The following is a 14,360-nucleotide window of genomic DNA, read 5'->3' on the forward strand; positions in this document are numbered from 1 at the left end:
ATTGTGCTCACATCGCCTTTAGTGTGATAAATTAGATGTTATCCTCTGAGGATGTTGGTTGAATAAAAACTGGTTGTATATAGCCTTTGCTTCTGCTGACACTTCAATTCAGATGTGAATTCAAGGATGACTTTCTGCATGGCTCTGAGGTTTCAGTGTCCTTCCATTCTCCTTCTCTGCTCTCCTTTCTTGCACTTAAAGAGGCTCAGTGCCCTCATGTTCATTCCTGTCCACCCACGCCTCTTATTGGGGAGCCTACATAGATCATTCCTTTTAAGGAACTCCAGCTCCCAGACCCTTTCCTTCCTAATTTCTTACCAAAACTACACAACCCTGAGACAGACTTTGAGTCCATTCTCTTCGTTTTACAGATGAAGAGACAAAGGCCTAGGAAGGTGACATGAATTGCCCAAGTTCATGCCACATATTAGTGGTCTCGCTAAGACAGACCCACGGTCTCCAGACTCTAAGCCATTGCTCTTTCTTTCGTACTTTGCCCCCCATTCCGTATCTCAACACCATCAGCCTCAGGCTGCCATTAAAGATGGGCAAGGACCCGCTTCTGACAACGTTCCGGAAGCATCTCTCTGTCACCAACAGTTTCTAGCGCGCTAAGTCAGAATAATGGGTTTGGGAGAGTTCGTGTTAGTACCCTCCTGTGATTATTTTGGTCACAAAATCTGGATGATTTTGGTGCTTTTTCTAGCTCCTGAACTCATACCTCGGAGAGACACGGTCTATTCTGAGATGTGTAAAGCCTGCACATTTTCTGCAATGCGCTTCCTTGTGACCGCGTGGTTGGTGATGTTCGCTGTCTAACACAATCCTCCCACACTCGCAGAAACCATGGCAGGCAGAGCTGCAGCTTTACAACTTCCTGGGGGAAGAGTTCAGTTCATGAATGTGTTGTAATTTCTGTGAAGGGTATCTCAAGTCCTTCAAAACATTCATGAATGAGCCTTTTCAATACCACTTGGAAGGAAGTCAGGGACTTCACCCGTTGAAACCCAGCAGTAATGAAATTCAAGGCAGCCACACAAGGGATACATGAATGCCTCGGGGCAGAACAAAGGCCAGCTGAATCAGCCGGGGGCAGTCACTTCCACAAAATGCGTTCACCTGAATAGGAACTCAGATGGTTTTCAAGGAATGACACTGTATCCTTCCCAAAAGTATCACGTGTTCTCTATTCTTCCTGTAAAGCTAGGAATATAGATTTACATTTTATTCTCGTTTGGTATTGGTGCCATATGTTAGGGTTTAATCACTAGGACTTGATGATCTGAGGAAGCGTTGCATTTTTTTTTCAGATGGAAAACAGAAGCCCTGAAAGCTTGCTTTTTCTGCAAGCTTGCATCACAGAATTACAAGTCCCTGATGCTTCAGGAACCTTATAGTACATCCAATCCAACCATATATTTTGTAGGGTTAGAACTGACCCCGTTAACCTGATAGCATAGATTATCTCATTTTGTGCAAATCATTCTACTCTAGAAACAGGAATTGATCGAGTAGGAACTTGGGCACTAAATTATGGTTATATTATTAGGACGAAGTGTGTACACAGGCCTGACAGACAAAAACGCTCTGGACTTCATCTGTTTGCCTTCAATTTATTTCCATCTCATTTTCTGTTGTACAAAATGGATGACCACTTCAGGTTTTGGGAAATTATGTGAGTGTCAATGGTGCTTTGCGCTACCATTAAAATCATTCTTTTTTGGTTTTTACTTTTTAGGAAAAAGTAATGTAAATGAACTTCAAGACAACTTGAACTCAGTGACATGTCAATTTTTTCATTAAAAAAAAATGAACTAAGACACACTTTCACGATGGTGTTATGACTATCCAGTTAAACAATGGACAGAAAAATACTTTAAGAAATATAAAGTGCCTTGTAAAAGAAGCAGACTACTCTACTTACTTTACCTACGCATTCCATTCATTTCCTCAGCAAATGTTTATTAAGCACTACGCGCTAGGTCCTGTGCTAGATACCGCCGACATGAAGGGGAGTTAAATGAGCTCTCACCTTCCTGGAGTTTGCAACAAAGTCTTCCTGATCCTAGTAACTCTCCACCCCCACTCCCCAAAACCAAAACCACCACCAGGTAAGGTTCCCTGTTATGTACTGTCTTCCCACTTCGTACTTCTTTCCTTCCCAGCATTGTCAGGAATTCAGTTACATAGTTGAGTAATTAATTGCCTACTACTTGTGTGCCACTAAAATTTTAGCTCCGTGGGAACAAGCCTTTCATCTTTTATTCTTTTATACTCAGCGCCTCACGTGGCTGGCATAAAAAAGACGAGCAACAAATACTTGCTGAATGGCTGGATGAACGAGAATGAATGAAAGGGCAAATGAATGTCGAAAACTTAAAGAGTATGTAATACATTATAACCCGTACTATATTAGGCGTGCAGAGTACTATGGGAATTTGCAGCAGGAGCACTTAAAGTTAGGCTTAATGGGGCTGATTTCCAGATGAGAAAGTAATCTCTTCAAACTCTGATGTTTGCAGGATACCGTTCCCCGCGGGGCTGCCACGAGTTTAACAGGGATTCTTCTCTGAAATACCAGGACCGTGCCAATAGTAGGACATCAATAAGATTGGTTAAATGGTTCAAAGGCTGGCGTGGACAACGTCCAATTAGGTCATCTCTGGCTCAAAGCCAGAACAAATAAAAGCGTTCGTTCCCGGCTGTAGGCGCAGAGCTGGGATTCAAGTCGGCAGCCAGCCTCCACGTAGACGTTGGCTCCCCAGGGCCGCCGCCGGTCACGTGACCCGGACCTCGCCAGGCCCCGGCGCCTGGGCCGGCCCGCGCATGCGCAGCGCTCCGGGGCGGCGGGCCCGAGCGCGCTGACAGCTTCCGGTTTGGTTTCCCCGCCCCTGCGCGGCTAAAGCAGTGCGGGCTCGGCGGCGGTAGCCGTGGGGCGGCGGGGGGGCAGGGCGTGGCGAGGTGAGGTGGGTGCCCGAGCGGGGTTCCCGGAGCCATGGCCTGTTCCATTGTCCAGTTCTGCTACTTCCAGGACCTCCAGGCCGCCCGGGACTTCCTCTTCCCTCATCTGCGGGAGGAGACCCCCAGCGGCGCCGTGCGGAGGGACCCCAGTAAGTGCCCCCTGCCTGGCCGCTCCCTTCCCCCGCTCCGCCCGCGGCCCCTGCTGGGCGGCTTCGGGTCTCCTCCCCGCCCCGCCACCGCTGCCCTCGGGGCCTCTAGTTTTCCCCCCTGCGCTTTCCTTCTTCGCTCCGCGCTGATCCCCTGTCCTCCTCGTCCTACACCCCGTCAGCCCTGGCCCTCTGGCCAGACCTGCGCCTTGCTTCCTGACGCGTCTGCCTACCCCCCTCCCCACCCCCTACCCCCAGCTTTCTGCCCGAGGGCCCTCTCCATCTCCCCCCTCCAGCCCGCGGTCCCCTGTTCCGCACGGCTTGCTCGGCGTTCGCAGCCTCCTCCCCATGCCTTGCCAGCTGTCAGCGCCTTCCCCGGGTGCTGCCTCAGCCCCTACCCCTCCATCCCCGGAACTGTGGCCTTTGGCCACCCTCCCTTCCTAAAGTGTTTATCTTCGCCCACCGCCTGCCTTCTTCCGGCCCCTTCCCCTCCATTCTCCCCCCCCCCCCAACCCCCCATTCAGATGTAGAGAATAAATGGTCTGATCGACAAGTGAGTGACTCCTGAGGTGGTGAGTAGGCGGCTCCCAAATAAGGAAAACCTGACAGGAAGCGAGGGCGAATCCACATCAGGAAGTACAATTACCGTAACTTGGGCCAGGAAAAGTTAATGTGCTTTATTGAGACGAGACGCCCTCCCCCTGTTTATTGTCATCCAACAGTATGAAGTGAGTCCTTGCCCAGGTAGTATACAACCCCGAGTCTGGTTTGTTAGAGACTGCCGAGTTTCTCGGAATTTCCCCACATTTCTCCCGTTGGAAGGCTGTGCGTTTGGTGTCTCCCGGTTGCTCCATATTTCCCACCTGGAGCGCCCGCCTGGTTTTGCGGTACCGTGAGTGCTGTCATTTGTGCCATGCTGGAATGGTGACAAAAGACCCGGCCCCGCTAAGTAAACTCCTTCCCCTTTCTCCAGCGTGGAAGGTGTCAGGACTCTCTGTGCCAGTCAGTAGTGGCGCAAATCAAGGAGGGTAGTGTCTGCCGTGTAGGTGGGAGCTGGGACCGAGAAATGAACACGGAATGAGATCTACATTAACACCCCTACGTGCATGTATGGCCATCCACACGTGCGTGTGCATGTGGCACTAGGACACTCCTTGAAGCTGCGCCCGCCTTTGAAGTAGTAGCTACGCGAAGAGGGGAGAGGTGATAGAATGTGCAGAGGAAGGGAGGCCTGAAATCACAGGGCAGAAAGTTGCATGGCTGAGGACGAGGAGGCGAGGGAAAGAGTGGGGGAGACGAGGCTGTGAAGGTAAGCGGGAGTTTGATCGCGAGAAGCCCGTGGAGGTAGTGGGAAAGGCCTTTGAAAGACTTTAAGCAGAGAACTGACTCGGCCGGGCTTCTACGTAATGTATGCAGCAGAGTTTTTGAATACCTGTTACGAGCTTCGAGTTTCCGTAGCAGTGTGGCGAGATGGGAAGCAGGGAGGTTGGTGGGAGGCTGTCCCAGAAACGCAGGAGGTGATGGGAGCTGGAACTAAAAGAGCCTCGGCGGGACTGGAGAGGAAGAGAGAGATTGGAAAGCTGCTAAAGGAGGTAGGATCTGCAGGACCTGGTGCAGATCTGGTGTTGGCATTGGAGCTGATGAGTGAGACGGAGTTGAGAATGTCTTTGGCTTGGGCAGGGGTGTGTAATGAGAGGATGAAGGAGATGGGTTTGGGGCCTTTTGCGTCTTACGTGCTTGTGGTACGTCCAAGGGAGGGGGTCCAGTCGGACGCTAGATCTGGAGGTCTGAAGCTTAGTAAGGATCCCGGGCCAGCGATGTTAACCTGGAAGTTACCAGCCAAAAGTGTCAGTTGAGTCTCAAAGATCACGTATGCAGTGAAGTGAAGTGAGTACTGCAGATGTTCCTTAGAGGAGCAGTGGTGTTCAAGAGTCATGTGATGGGAAGAAGACTGAGAAAGGAAAACCAGGTGAGAGCATGCCCGGGAGCTGAGGGGGGACAGGATTTGATGAAAGGGAAGAGCAATGAGCAGTTGCAGGCGCAGCTGAGGTCAGCTCCGGCAAGGATGCAAAAATGTGGGGCGCCTGGGTGGCTCAGTCGGTTGGGCATCCGACTTCAGCTCAGGTCATGATCTCGCGGTCCGTGAGTTCGAGCCCCACATCGGGCTCTGGGCTGACAGCTCAGAACCTGGAGCCTGTTCGGATTCTGTGTCTCCCTCTCTCTCTGACCCTCCCCTGCTCATGCTCTGTCTCTCTCTGTCTCAAAAATAAAGGTTAAAAAAATTTAAAAAAAAAAGGATGCAAAAACGCTCGGTGGTTTTGGGCAGGTGGGGGTGAGTGGGACCTTAGGGCAGTTTCCATGGAATGTGGAGACAGAAGGCATGTTTACAGGATACTGAAGAGCAAAAAAAAAGAAGTTGACTCTTTCAGGGAGCCAGGTGTGAAGGATAGTAGATACAAGACTGTGGACAGGAAATGCGGCGAAAATAACCTATTCTGTCTATCCCGCTGCTGATCCCCTCTTTTTTCACCCGGCCAGTGACACCGGCCTGCTGATTGATCTTCCTGCTTCTGACCTTGATTTCTTGTCATTCTTTCCCCAAAGTAGTCAGAGCGAGCTTTTAAAGACATTTTAGATCATAGCATTGTCCTTTAGAACGCCATGGCTTTCGATGGCGCTTGATATAAAAATCCAAAGGCCTTACATGCTTTATAAGGCCCCTGAGGCCCTGCCTCCTGCCACTTCTTGGCACCTCATGTTACTCTCCCTTATTTCTTGTGCTTCAGACACGCTGTTGTTAAACCAGTCAGGCTCCTCTGTGCCTAGGGCCTCTGCCCTTGTTCCGGTCTCTTCTTTGGATGCTGTAGGCAGAGCTTTCATTCTGTCTGCATCTTGTTAGTCACGTCTCCCCTCGGATGTCAACATCTCACGGAGGCTTGTTCTGACCATCTCATCTAACGTAGTCGCTCCTGCCCACTCAATTGCCTTTGTTACGCCCCATCATACCATTTATTTTTATCACTGTGTCCCGTCCAGTATGGTAGCCTCTAGCCACATCTGGCTCTTGAGCCCTTGAAATGTGGCAAGTGCTACCGAAGAGCTGAAGTTTTAATTTTACTTAATTTAAGCTTCAGATGTGCCAAATGTGCCAGTGGCCAGATGTGGCTAGTGTCTACCCTATTGTGTGGCACAGTTGTAGGTGCTAAGATTTAGGTACATACAGAGTGAATACTTGTCCAAGGTTGCACAGTGAAGGCTAGCCTTACGGTATCAATCTGGGCAGTGGGGATATAGAGTCATCTGGGGATATAAACATCTAGATTAATTTGCAATATGCTCATGAGTTTGCAAGGGTGATTTAATTTCTTACCCTTTTAAATCAAACTCTCAGGTTTGTGTGTGTTGGTATTATTGTGGCTACCATCAATTCAAGTAGAAAATAAATAGAGACGGAACCTCTTACCCAGTTGAGCCCATTTGCCAAGCCAATATTTTACCGCTAAAACAGTGCATTAAATTAAAAATCATCAAATATCTTGTCATACTGTTGATAGTTTACTTCAAATTCTTGGAATGACTAAGGCTATGGTTTCCATAATCACTGCAGATGTTTTTTGTTTGTTTTTTTACAAAACCTCCAGTTTTGTAAAGAGGTCTTCATTAGGACAACGTGAACTAAGGTTTTGTGAGGGTGCAAATTTACAGAGTAAAAAGAGCAGGTAAGTAGGACCTGCCTTAACCTGCGGATGGTGTTTGGCTTTGCGTTTCTTCACTTTATTAGTGTTATAAATGATTACTTTATTAGGAAGCAGAAGTCATGAGATCATTTTATTTTCCTAGCTTATATAGTTTTAATTTCTTATCCCAGCTCATCTTTAGGGGGTATGTACAACCAAAACAACAATAATAACAAAAACCCCTCAACTACTTGTCATGAATTATTTGTTGTAGGTAAGTGATGATCTTGAAGGCTCATTAGTTGGTTCAGTAATTCTTTTAATGTGGACAGCTGCCATAGACATAGTGATAACCCGGTGCCTGGAGACCCAGAACTCTGTACTACTCTCTTCTATGTTTGAATTGTCAGAGAATAAGAGTATGACTTTATGGTACTTTGTATCTTCAATTATGAAATGAGAATGTCTTCTATGGCTTTAAGAGAGGTCTTGAACCCTGGGGCACCTGGGTAGCTCTGTTGGTTAAGCATCCAACTTCGGCTCAGGTCATCATCTCACGGTTCAAGAGTTCCAGCCCCACGTCGGGCTCTGTGCTGGCAGCTCAGAGCCTGGAGCCTGCTTTGGATTCTCTGTCTCTCTCTCTCTCTGCCCGTCACCCACTCACACACTCTCTCTCTCTCAAAAATAAATAAACATTAAAAAAAAAAAAAGATCTTTAACCCTACACTATTTCCCATTGTTTATATTAGTGGTAACTATTAGTAATTGTTTCTACTAAATCAAATGCTATTTCAGACAAAAATTTTGGTCTCATGCTTTGAAATTTCATAGATGGGTAGTAGTAGGGGTCTGCACATAAACTATGGTGGCATAATTTCCAGTGAGACTGGATTTCTGGACCAGAGCTTTCTGATGTTTATAATTGAGTTGAGGGGGGGAGTGTAGAAAATAGACATACAGAGAGGGAGAATCAGAATATTTGGAGGTAATTTGGATATTACAGTATTGTGGATCTCATAATTACCTGATAATAAAATAATTTCCAGGTGGCATACTAAAAAAGTAAGGCAGCTTTCCTTCCTGCCTCTTTTACCGGAAAGATAGAAGATAAAGCAAGCAGGAAATTACCTTGGAGTCGTCCATTAAAGTCATGTTTTTATACAACTGCTGAGCAAAGTGTGCTTTTTAGGATAACCTAAAATCATGGAATCACTTTACATGATGGGATATTACAAAGGGCATAAAATACCCATTTTTTATACCTTGTGAAAATGCTTTCTCTTGTTTCAGATCATACTAGGGGTAGAGATGTAATCTGAAAGTGGAACGTTTATAGGAATTTCAGAAAACTTATGGGATTACTGGATTTTGTTAGCTTTTTAAAATCGGAAGAGCTCTTACAGATAAAATGTGTCAGTGAGGAAATTGAGACAGGCATTGTCTTGTTTCATTAAGCTAGTATTTGTTGAGTACTTCCTGTGTACTAAGCACAAAGTAGGCATAAAATAAGTCCCTTTGCTCAAGGAGCTTTCAGCCAGTAAAGGAAATAAGCACGTAAAAGGAGTGTTAAAGGTGTTGTTCTGTAACTTGGCACATGACAGTTGGAGAATGAAGGAGTGTTCATTCTATATAGGGGACTCACGGAAGTCTTCTTAGAGCAACTGTTACTTTCACTGAGTCTTAGTTTAATGGATGTCCGTCAGGTGGAGAGAAATGGTCAGCCAAGGGATGTGAAACAGGATGAGGTTCAGATGCTGCAAATAGAAAATTGCGGGAGAGTGGGGTATGGTAAGGGATGAGCCTGCAGAAATTGTCAGAGAAACTTCAATTTTATGCATCATCAGATGGAAGTTAAGAGTACCTTGGGGTTACATGGAAATTTGCCCAAGAGTTACTTGGCAACAGATAGTTTTAAGTAAACTAATTTCTAGGTACTCTTTGAAGTGCCTTCCTTTCTACCCTGCCTTTCTCCCACTTTACTAAATAAAGGCTCACCTTTCATACATTCTGAATATTATTATAGTAAGTTGCTCCAGATTATTTAGAAAAAGTCCCCTTTAATCAAGGCCCCATAAACTCTCCATGCATCTCGAGACATTTCCAAATAATTTTTGCTATTTAAGTTTAATAGTCATCAAAATTTGTGATATATGTATGTTGTTATTCTCTGTTATTGGCTCCTAATAATAATTGAAATAGGTCAAGAAGAAAAATTCTAATACATAATTCTAATAAAATTCTTGTCACAGCAAAGATTTTTCTCAATTCATGTTTTTGCAGAGAAATTTTTGGATTAATAATTAGAATAGCACTCTGTGGAGGAAATGGAATGGAAATAGGCATTTAAGGAGAAGAAGGGAGTACTTACTACCTTTAAAGAACATCATTTTTTAATGGATATTGGTATCTTTTCCCTATAGTGTATGGAATCTACTGAATAAGTTTAAAAGGATGGTATACATTTATATGAAAATGTCCATGTTTATCATATATCAGAAATTGTATCTTTTATGCAGGGGATACATACCATTGAAAAACTCTTGGGGGTGTATATAAACAAAAAGTTTGAAGGTAATCTTCTATAGGGCTCAGTCATTCCCAGTCTTTTTTTTCATCATAGGACACATAAAAAATGAAACTTTGTATCTGAATAGTGAAAACAATTTTGAAAAAGAAGAAAAAAGTTGGAGGACTCATACCTCTTGATTTCAAAATATTATAAAACTGCACTAATCAAAACCATGTGGTACTGGCATACAGACAAATAGACAAGTAGAGTAGAGTCCGGAAATAAACCCTTGCGTATATGGTCAGGTGATCTTTGACAGGGATACCAAGACCACTCAGTGGGGGAAAGGACAGTTTCTTCAACAAATGGTGTTGAAAAAGCTGCATATCCATATACAAAAGAATGAAATTGGACTTCTTAGACCATATACAAAAATTAACTCAAAATGGATTAAAGACCTAAATATAACACCTAAAACTATAAAATGCTTAGAAGAAAACATAGGGGGAAGCTTTATGACATTGAACTTCCCAGTGAGTTCTTGGATATAACGCACAAAGCAGAGGCAACAAAAGAGAAAACAGGCAAATGGGACTATATCAAACTTTAAAACATTTGTGAATCAGAGGATGCGGTCAACGGTAAAAAGGCCACTTACGGAATGGGAGAAAATATTTGCAAATCATGTTATCTAATAAGGGGTTAGTATCCATGATATATAAAGAACTACTTCACCTCAACAGTAAAACCAAAACCTGGACAAAGGAGTTGAACAGACATTTTTCCAATGATGTCATAGAAATGGTCAATAAACATGAATAGATGCTCAATATCCGTAATCATGAGAAATGCAAATCAACACCATAATGAGAGATCACCCCACACCCATTAGGATGGCTACTATTAAAGAAAAAAACCCCAGAAAATAACAACTGCTGGCAAGGCTGTGGAGAAATTGGAGCTCTACACTGTTGGCAGAATTGTAGAATGGTGCAACTGCTATGGAAAACAGTGTGGAATTTCCTCAAAAAACAAATAGAATTGTATAATTCAGTCTCATTTACGTCTCATTTCTGAGTGTATATCCGAAAGAATTGAAAACTGTCTCAAAGAGATATTTGCACACCTGTGTTCATAGCAGTGCTGCTCACAAAAGCCAAGGAGTAGAAGCACTCCAAATGTCTATTGTTGAATGGATGGATAAACCAAATATGTATACATACAATGGAATATTATTCAGCCTTAAGGGGAATCATACAGCATGCTACAATGGGAATGAACCTTGAGGACATTATGCTATGTGAAATATTAGTCACAAAAAGACAAATGCTACATGATTCCACTAAAGTAAATAAATTCATAGAAATGAGAATTAGAATGGGGTTACTGGGACCTGGGAGCCGGGGGTGGGGGGTGGGGGAGGGGGAAAAGAGCCTTGTTTAATGGGTGTAGCGTTTCAGATTTGCAAGATGAAAAAGTTCTAGAGATCTGTTTCACAACAACGTGAATACATTTTGTACTACTGAACTGTACACTTAAAAATGGTTAAGATGGTGAATTTTATGTTTTTTAACATAATAAAAATGTGTATCAGTATGGTAATAAATTGGTCATACAGAATAAATAAAGATGCTCATGGTGGGAAGTGACCTGCCAGTAGTTCGAATAGCCCTAAGCCCTACCTGGCTGTCATGAGAGATGAGAGATACCGGTAGCCTATTTGTAGTTTACTAGGAAGTTCTACTACAGGCAGGGAGTAGACATTGATGGTTTTAAGCAAAAGCATAGCATTTCAGGATTTGAGTTGCGGGTAGATGGATTTGGTGGCTGTGAAAAGAATAGATTGGATAGTTCAAAGCTAGAGGTAGATGACCGTTTGGGAGATGTTTATAGAAGTCAGATGAGGGCCTTCAGAAGTAAAGACAGAACTAGGGCTGTAGCAGTGGTGATGGAGTTTGAAACTTGCCAGAGTTAGCAGTGGCAATCTATGAAAGGAATTTGAGCTGAGAAGTAGCATAACCAGCTAATATCCTGGCGACATTGTTTTGTCAGCAAAGAAGAGAATGGATGGGACTGGTGGGTGAAAGTGGAAGTAGAAAGACCAGTTGGGTGGCTGTATTCCAGAAGGGGAGGTAATCTTCTTAGCAAGGTATTCCTCAGGTGCTATTTAGTATTATTTAAAGTGGCCATCCTGGAATTATAAGACAGGAAGTATTTTTTTGCATGACTACTATGCTGATTACCATTTGGAACTATAGAGACCCTAAGTGAACCTTCCTGATGGAAAGGAATCCTTGAATCTCTTAGGTGTGTGCCATGCCCATATTTCTCCTTGAAAAGAAGAACAGAAATAGTCTTCCAAAGACAGATCGCTTTTCTTTGTGCCATGTGAGCCGAGGTCTCACAAATTTCCTGGAAGAGAGAAGGTTAAGAGAGACTTAGTTACTCATTGTCACATTGCCTTTTTTTTTTTTTTTTTTTTTTTTTTTTTAAGTATATAAAATCAGACATGAAAGTCACCTTCTGGCCGCTCATATCCCACCTTCTAGGTGTTAAAACTTCAGTGCTGTGCTGTTCAATATGGTAGCCATTAGTGATATGTGGTACTTTAATAGAAATAAAAGTAAAAATTCAGTTCCTCCGTCATACTAGCTGTATTTCAAGTGCTCAGTGGCTACATGTGTCTAGTGGATACCTTATTGGAGAGTACAGATGTAGAACACTTCCATCATCAAAGTTCCATTGTAAAGTGCTGCTGTGGTAAGACTCCTCTGAGACTCTCTGCTTAGACAACACACATGCTGCTTGGGTATTTATTTTAATTTTGTATTATAGTCTCATTTTTGTCAAATATGTACTCTGGAACTTTTCTCTTGTGCTTATCTGATGTGAACATCTTTCCAAGTTTGTATACGCAACTCTATAGCATTTTTTCTAATGACCACACAGTGTTCCAATGAAGACTCTACCAGGCTATATTTATTCCCCTATCAATGAACATTCAGATTATTTCCAAAATTTTTGCTATAAGAAAATGCTCTAGTAAGCATCCTTATGCGTGTGTTTACGTATGATATCGGTATTTCTGTGTGTACATTTCTAGGGTTGGAATTGCTGAATGATAGACATTCACATTTTAAATCTTGGTTACAGTTGCCAAATTACTCTAAAAAGTGGTTGGGTTCACTCCTATCCATGGTAAACAGAAGTGCCTATTTACACACATACTTGTCGTCATTCTTTGTTACAGTTTCTTTGACTTGCTTTCCTGATAAGTGAAAAACGGTTCTCATGCGATAAAATAAGATTGTTATCAGACTTTATCTGTATTTTTTTTTAAAGCGGCAGGTAATAGCAAAGTTAATCTGGCATTAGAAGAATTTACTTCAAATACAAGGAAAATTTTCTCACTAGTACTACTAGTACTAGTTGAATATTATAATGAGTTAAATAATAGTGTTGAATTGGCTTCTTTAGAATATGCAGGAATTAGCTATAGCTAGCAGTATTTACATACCTTCACCCATATTTCACATCCTCACCTTATTAGCCATGATTGTCTTTTTCTGAAGCTTTGGATATAATAAATCAGTAATACGTAAGTATGACATTGTAGGAAACAATTATAAAACATGTAAAAGTTTTTTCTAACATACACATTATTGACCTTATGATTTCTTTTGAAAAACAAAATGAATAGAAAATGGACTAGGGCAATTAAATCATGTTAAGTCTATGTAGATTTTGTTGTTTTTGTTAAGATGGGTCTAAAGAGTTCTTAGGATTTGGGGCAAAGGGAGCATATTTATTTTTATAAACTTTTTAGAGGAGGAGGATATTTTAGACCTTAAAGATATTTTCAGTTCTGTCATTTTGTGAACTATTAAGAGCATACACTTACTTGACAACAGAAGTCATTAGAATTCTAGAACTGAAAGGACCCTTGAAGAGCTAGTCTGATTTAATCATGGTGTTCTGAAAGAAGCTGCTTGTAGAAATGGGATGGCCTCTTCATTTTAGATTGCTGCATATTTTATGTGCTGAAAAGAATATGCTAATATGCAATTTATTTTACCATTTCCCTAGAAATAGAAAAAGATGAATAATTCTGAGGCATAGGAAATTAAGAAGCAGTTTCTCTGTTCTTTAGTCCTTTTTTATTTCGTATTGCTCTGTGATGGGTTCTTTGCCTTGGCCAAGAAGAGCCAGCTAATTTTGTTGAAGTTTCTGAATTACTTACAAGCCGTGGGTTCTAGAGGTTCTTGCTCTTTATAGAAACAAGCACATTCTCTCTTTTTTTCTTGTCTCAGGAAGAATGGAAACGAATTTGCTTCTGTGCTAATAAGATCTTTTATTAGACCGTGGAGATTAAATTAAGTTTTTCTTTTTCTAACATTTAATGATTTCAGTTTCTCATTTAGTTTTTGATCTTGACATGCTCATATTGGAAAAAGCAAATACTGCCAAATTAATTGCCCGCTTCAGGATTCAGTTTCCTTTCTAGCTTCAGGTTCTTGTTATATGAAAAACATACACTCAGTTTATGAGGACAGACTGTTCAGAAGCAAATCAGACTAAGGTATTTTTGGAATTAAAAAGAGCTACAGAAAGAAAAGTTGAATTTCTTATTTGAGCTTTTGTTGGTAGAATAATTCATTCACTGGGAGTACCCCTAAAAAAAAATCTATAATTTTTCATGTTTGAATTAAAATGTGTTTTCTCTGTGTCAATAACTATATCATTTATCAAATGAGGGACTGAACAGTTCTTCTATACCAGTATAATCTGATCTCTTCGGGGATAAATTCTCTCCAGAAGGAGATGTAGTTACATTTTACATTTTGAAGTCACTGGTTTTATTCATTCAGGCAAAGTGTTGAACTTGATCAGGATAAGACCATCAGTTTGTGCTTATGTTATCAACCCCTTTAGACAGTTCAAAATAGTCATCTTCAGTGACAGGTATAAAAAACTTCAGGATTGAAAAGTCAAGTTACTAATCACTGAAGAGGTAGTTGCTTTTTGTTACTATTATTATTATTACTTACTTGTTTTCATTTCTCTCCA

The 14,360-nt window shown here is 42.2% G+C and overlaps 1 protein-coding gene across 5 annotated transcripts in view; it reads left to right on the forward strand.

Moving 5' to 3' along the window:
• The first annotated feature begins 2,886 nt into the window (after positions 1-2,886).
• RAB3GAP2 (RAB3 GTPase activating non-catalytic protein subunit 2) overlaps positions 2,887-14,360 on the forward strand; it is a 102,280-nt gene continuing 90,806 nt past the window's right edge. For 4 of the 5 annotated variants that reach the window (XR_008424542.1, XM_053908962.1, XM_053908964.1 and 1 more), the window contains exon 1: positions 2,887-3,110. Coding sequence is in view for 4 of the 5 variants with exons in the window: in XM_053908962.1 (XP_053764937.1) it covers positions 2,996-3,110 (115 nt within the window). In the remaining variant the exon portion in view is untranslated. The remainder of the gene's footprint in view (positions 3,111-14,360) is intronic. The other variant, XM_053908965.1, reaches the window with a different exon arrangement.

The sequence above is a fragment of the Panthera pardus genome, unplaced genomic scaffold, assembly GCF_024362965.1.
Source record: "Panthera pardus isolate Hobbes unplaced genomic scaffold, ASM2436296v1 HiC_scaffold_21, whole genome shotgun sequence".
NCBI lineage: Eukaryota > Metazoa > Chordata > Mammalia > Carnivora > Felidae > Panthera > Panthera pardus.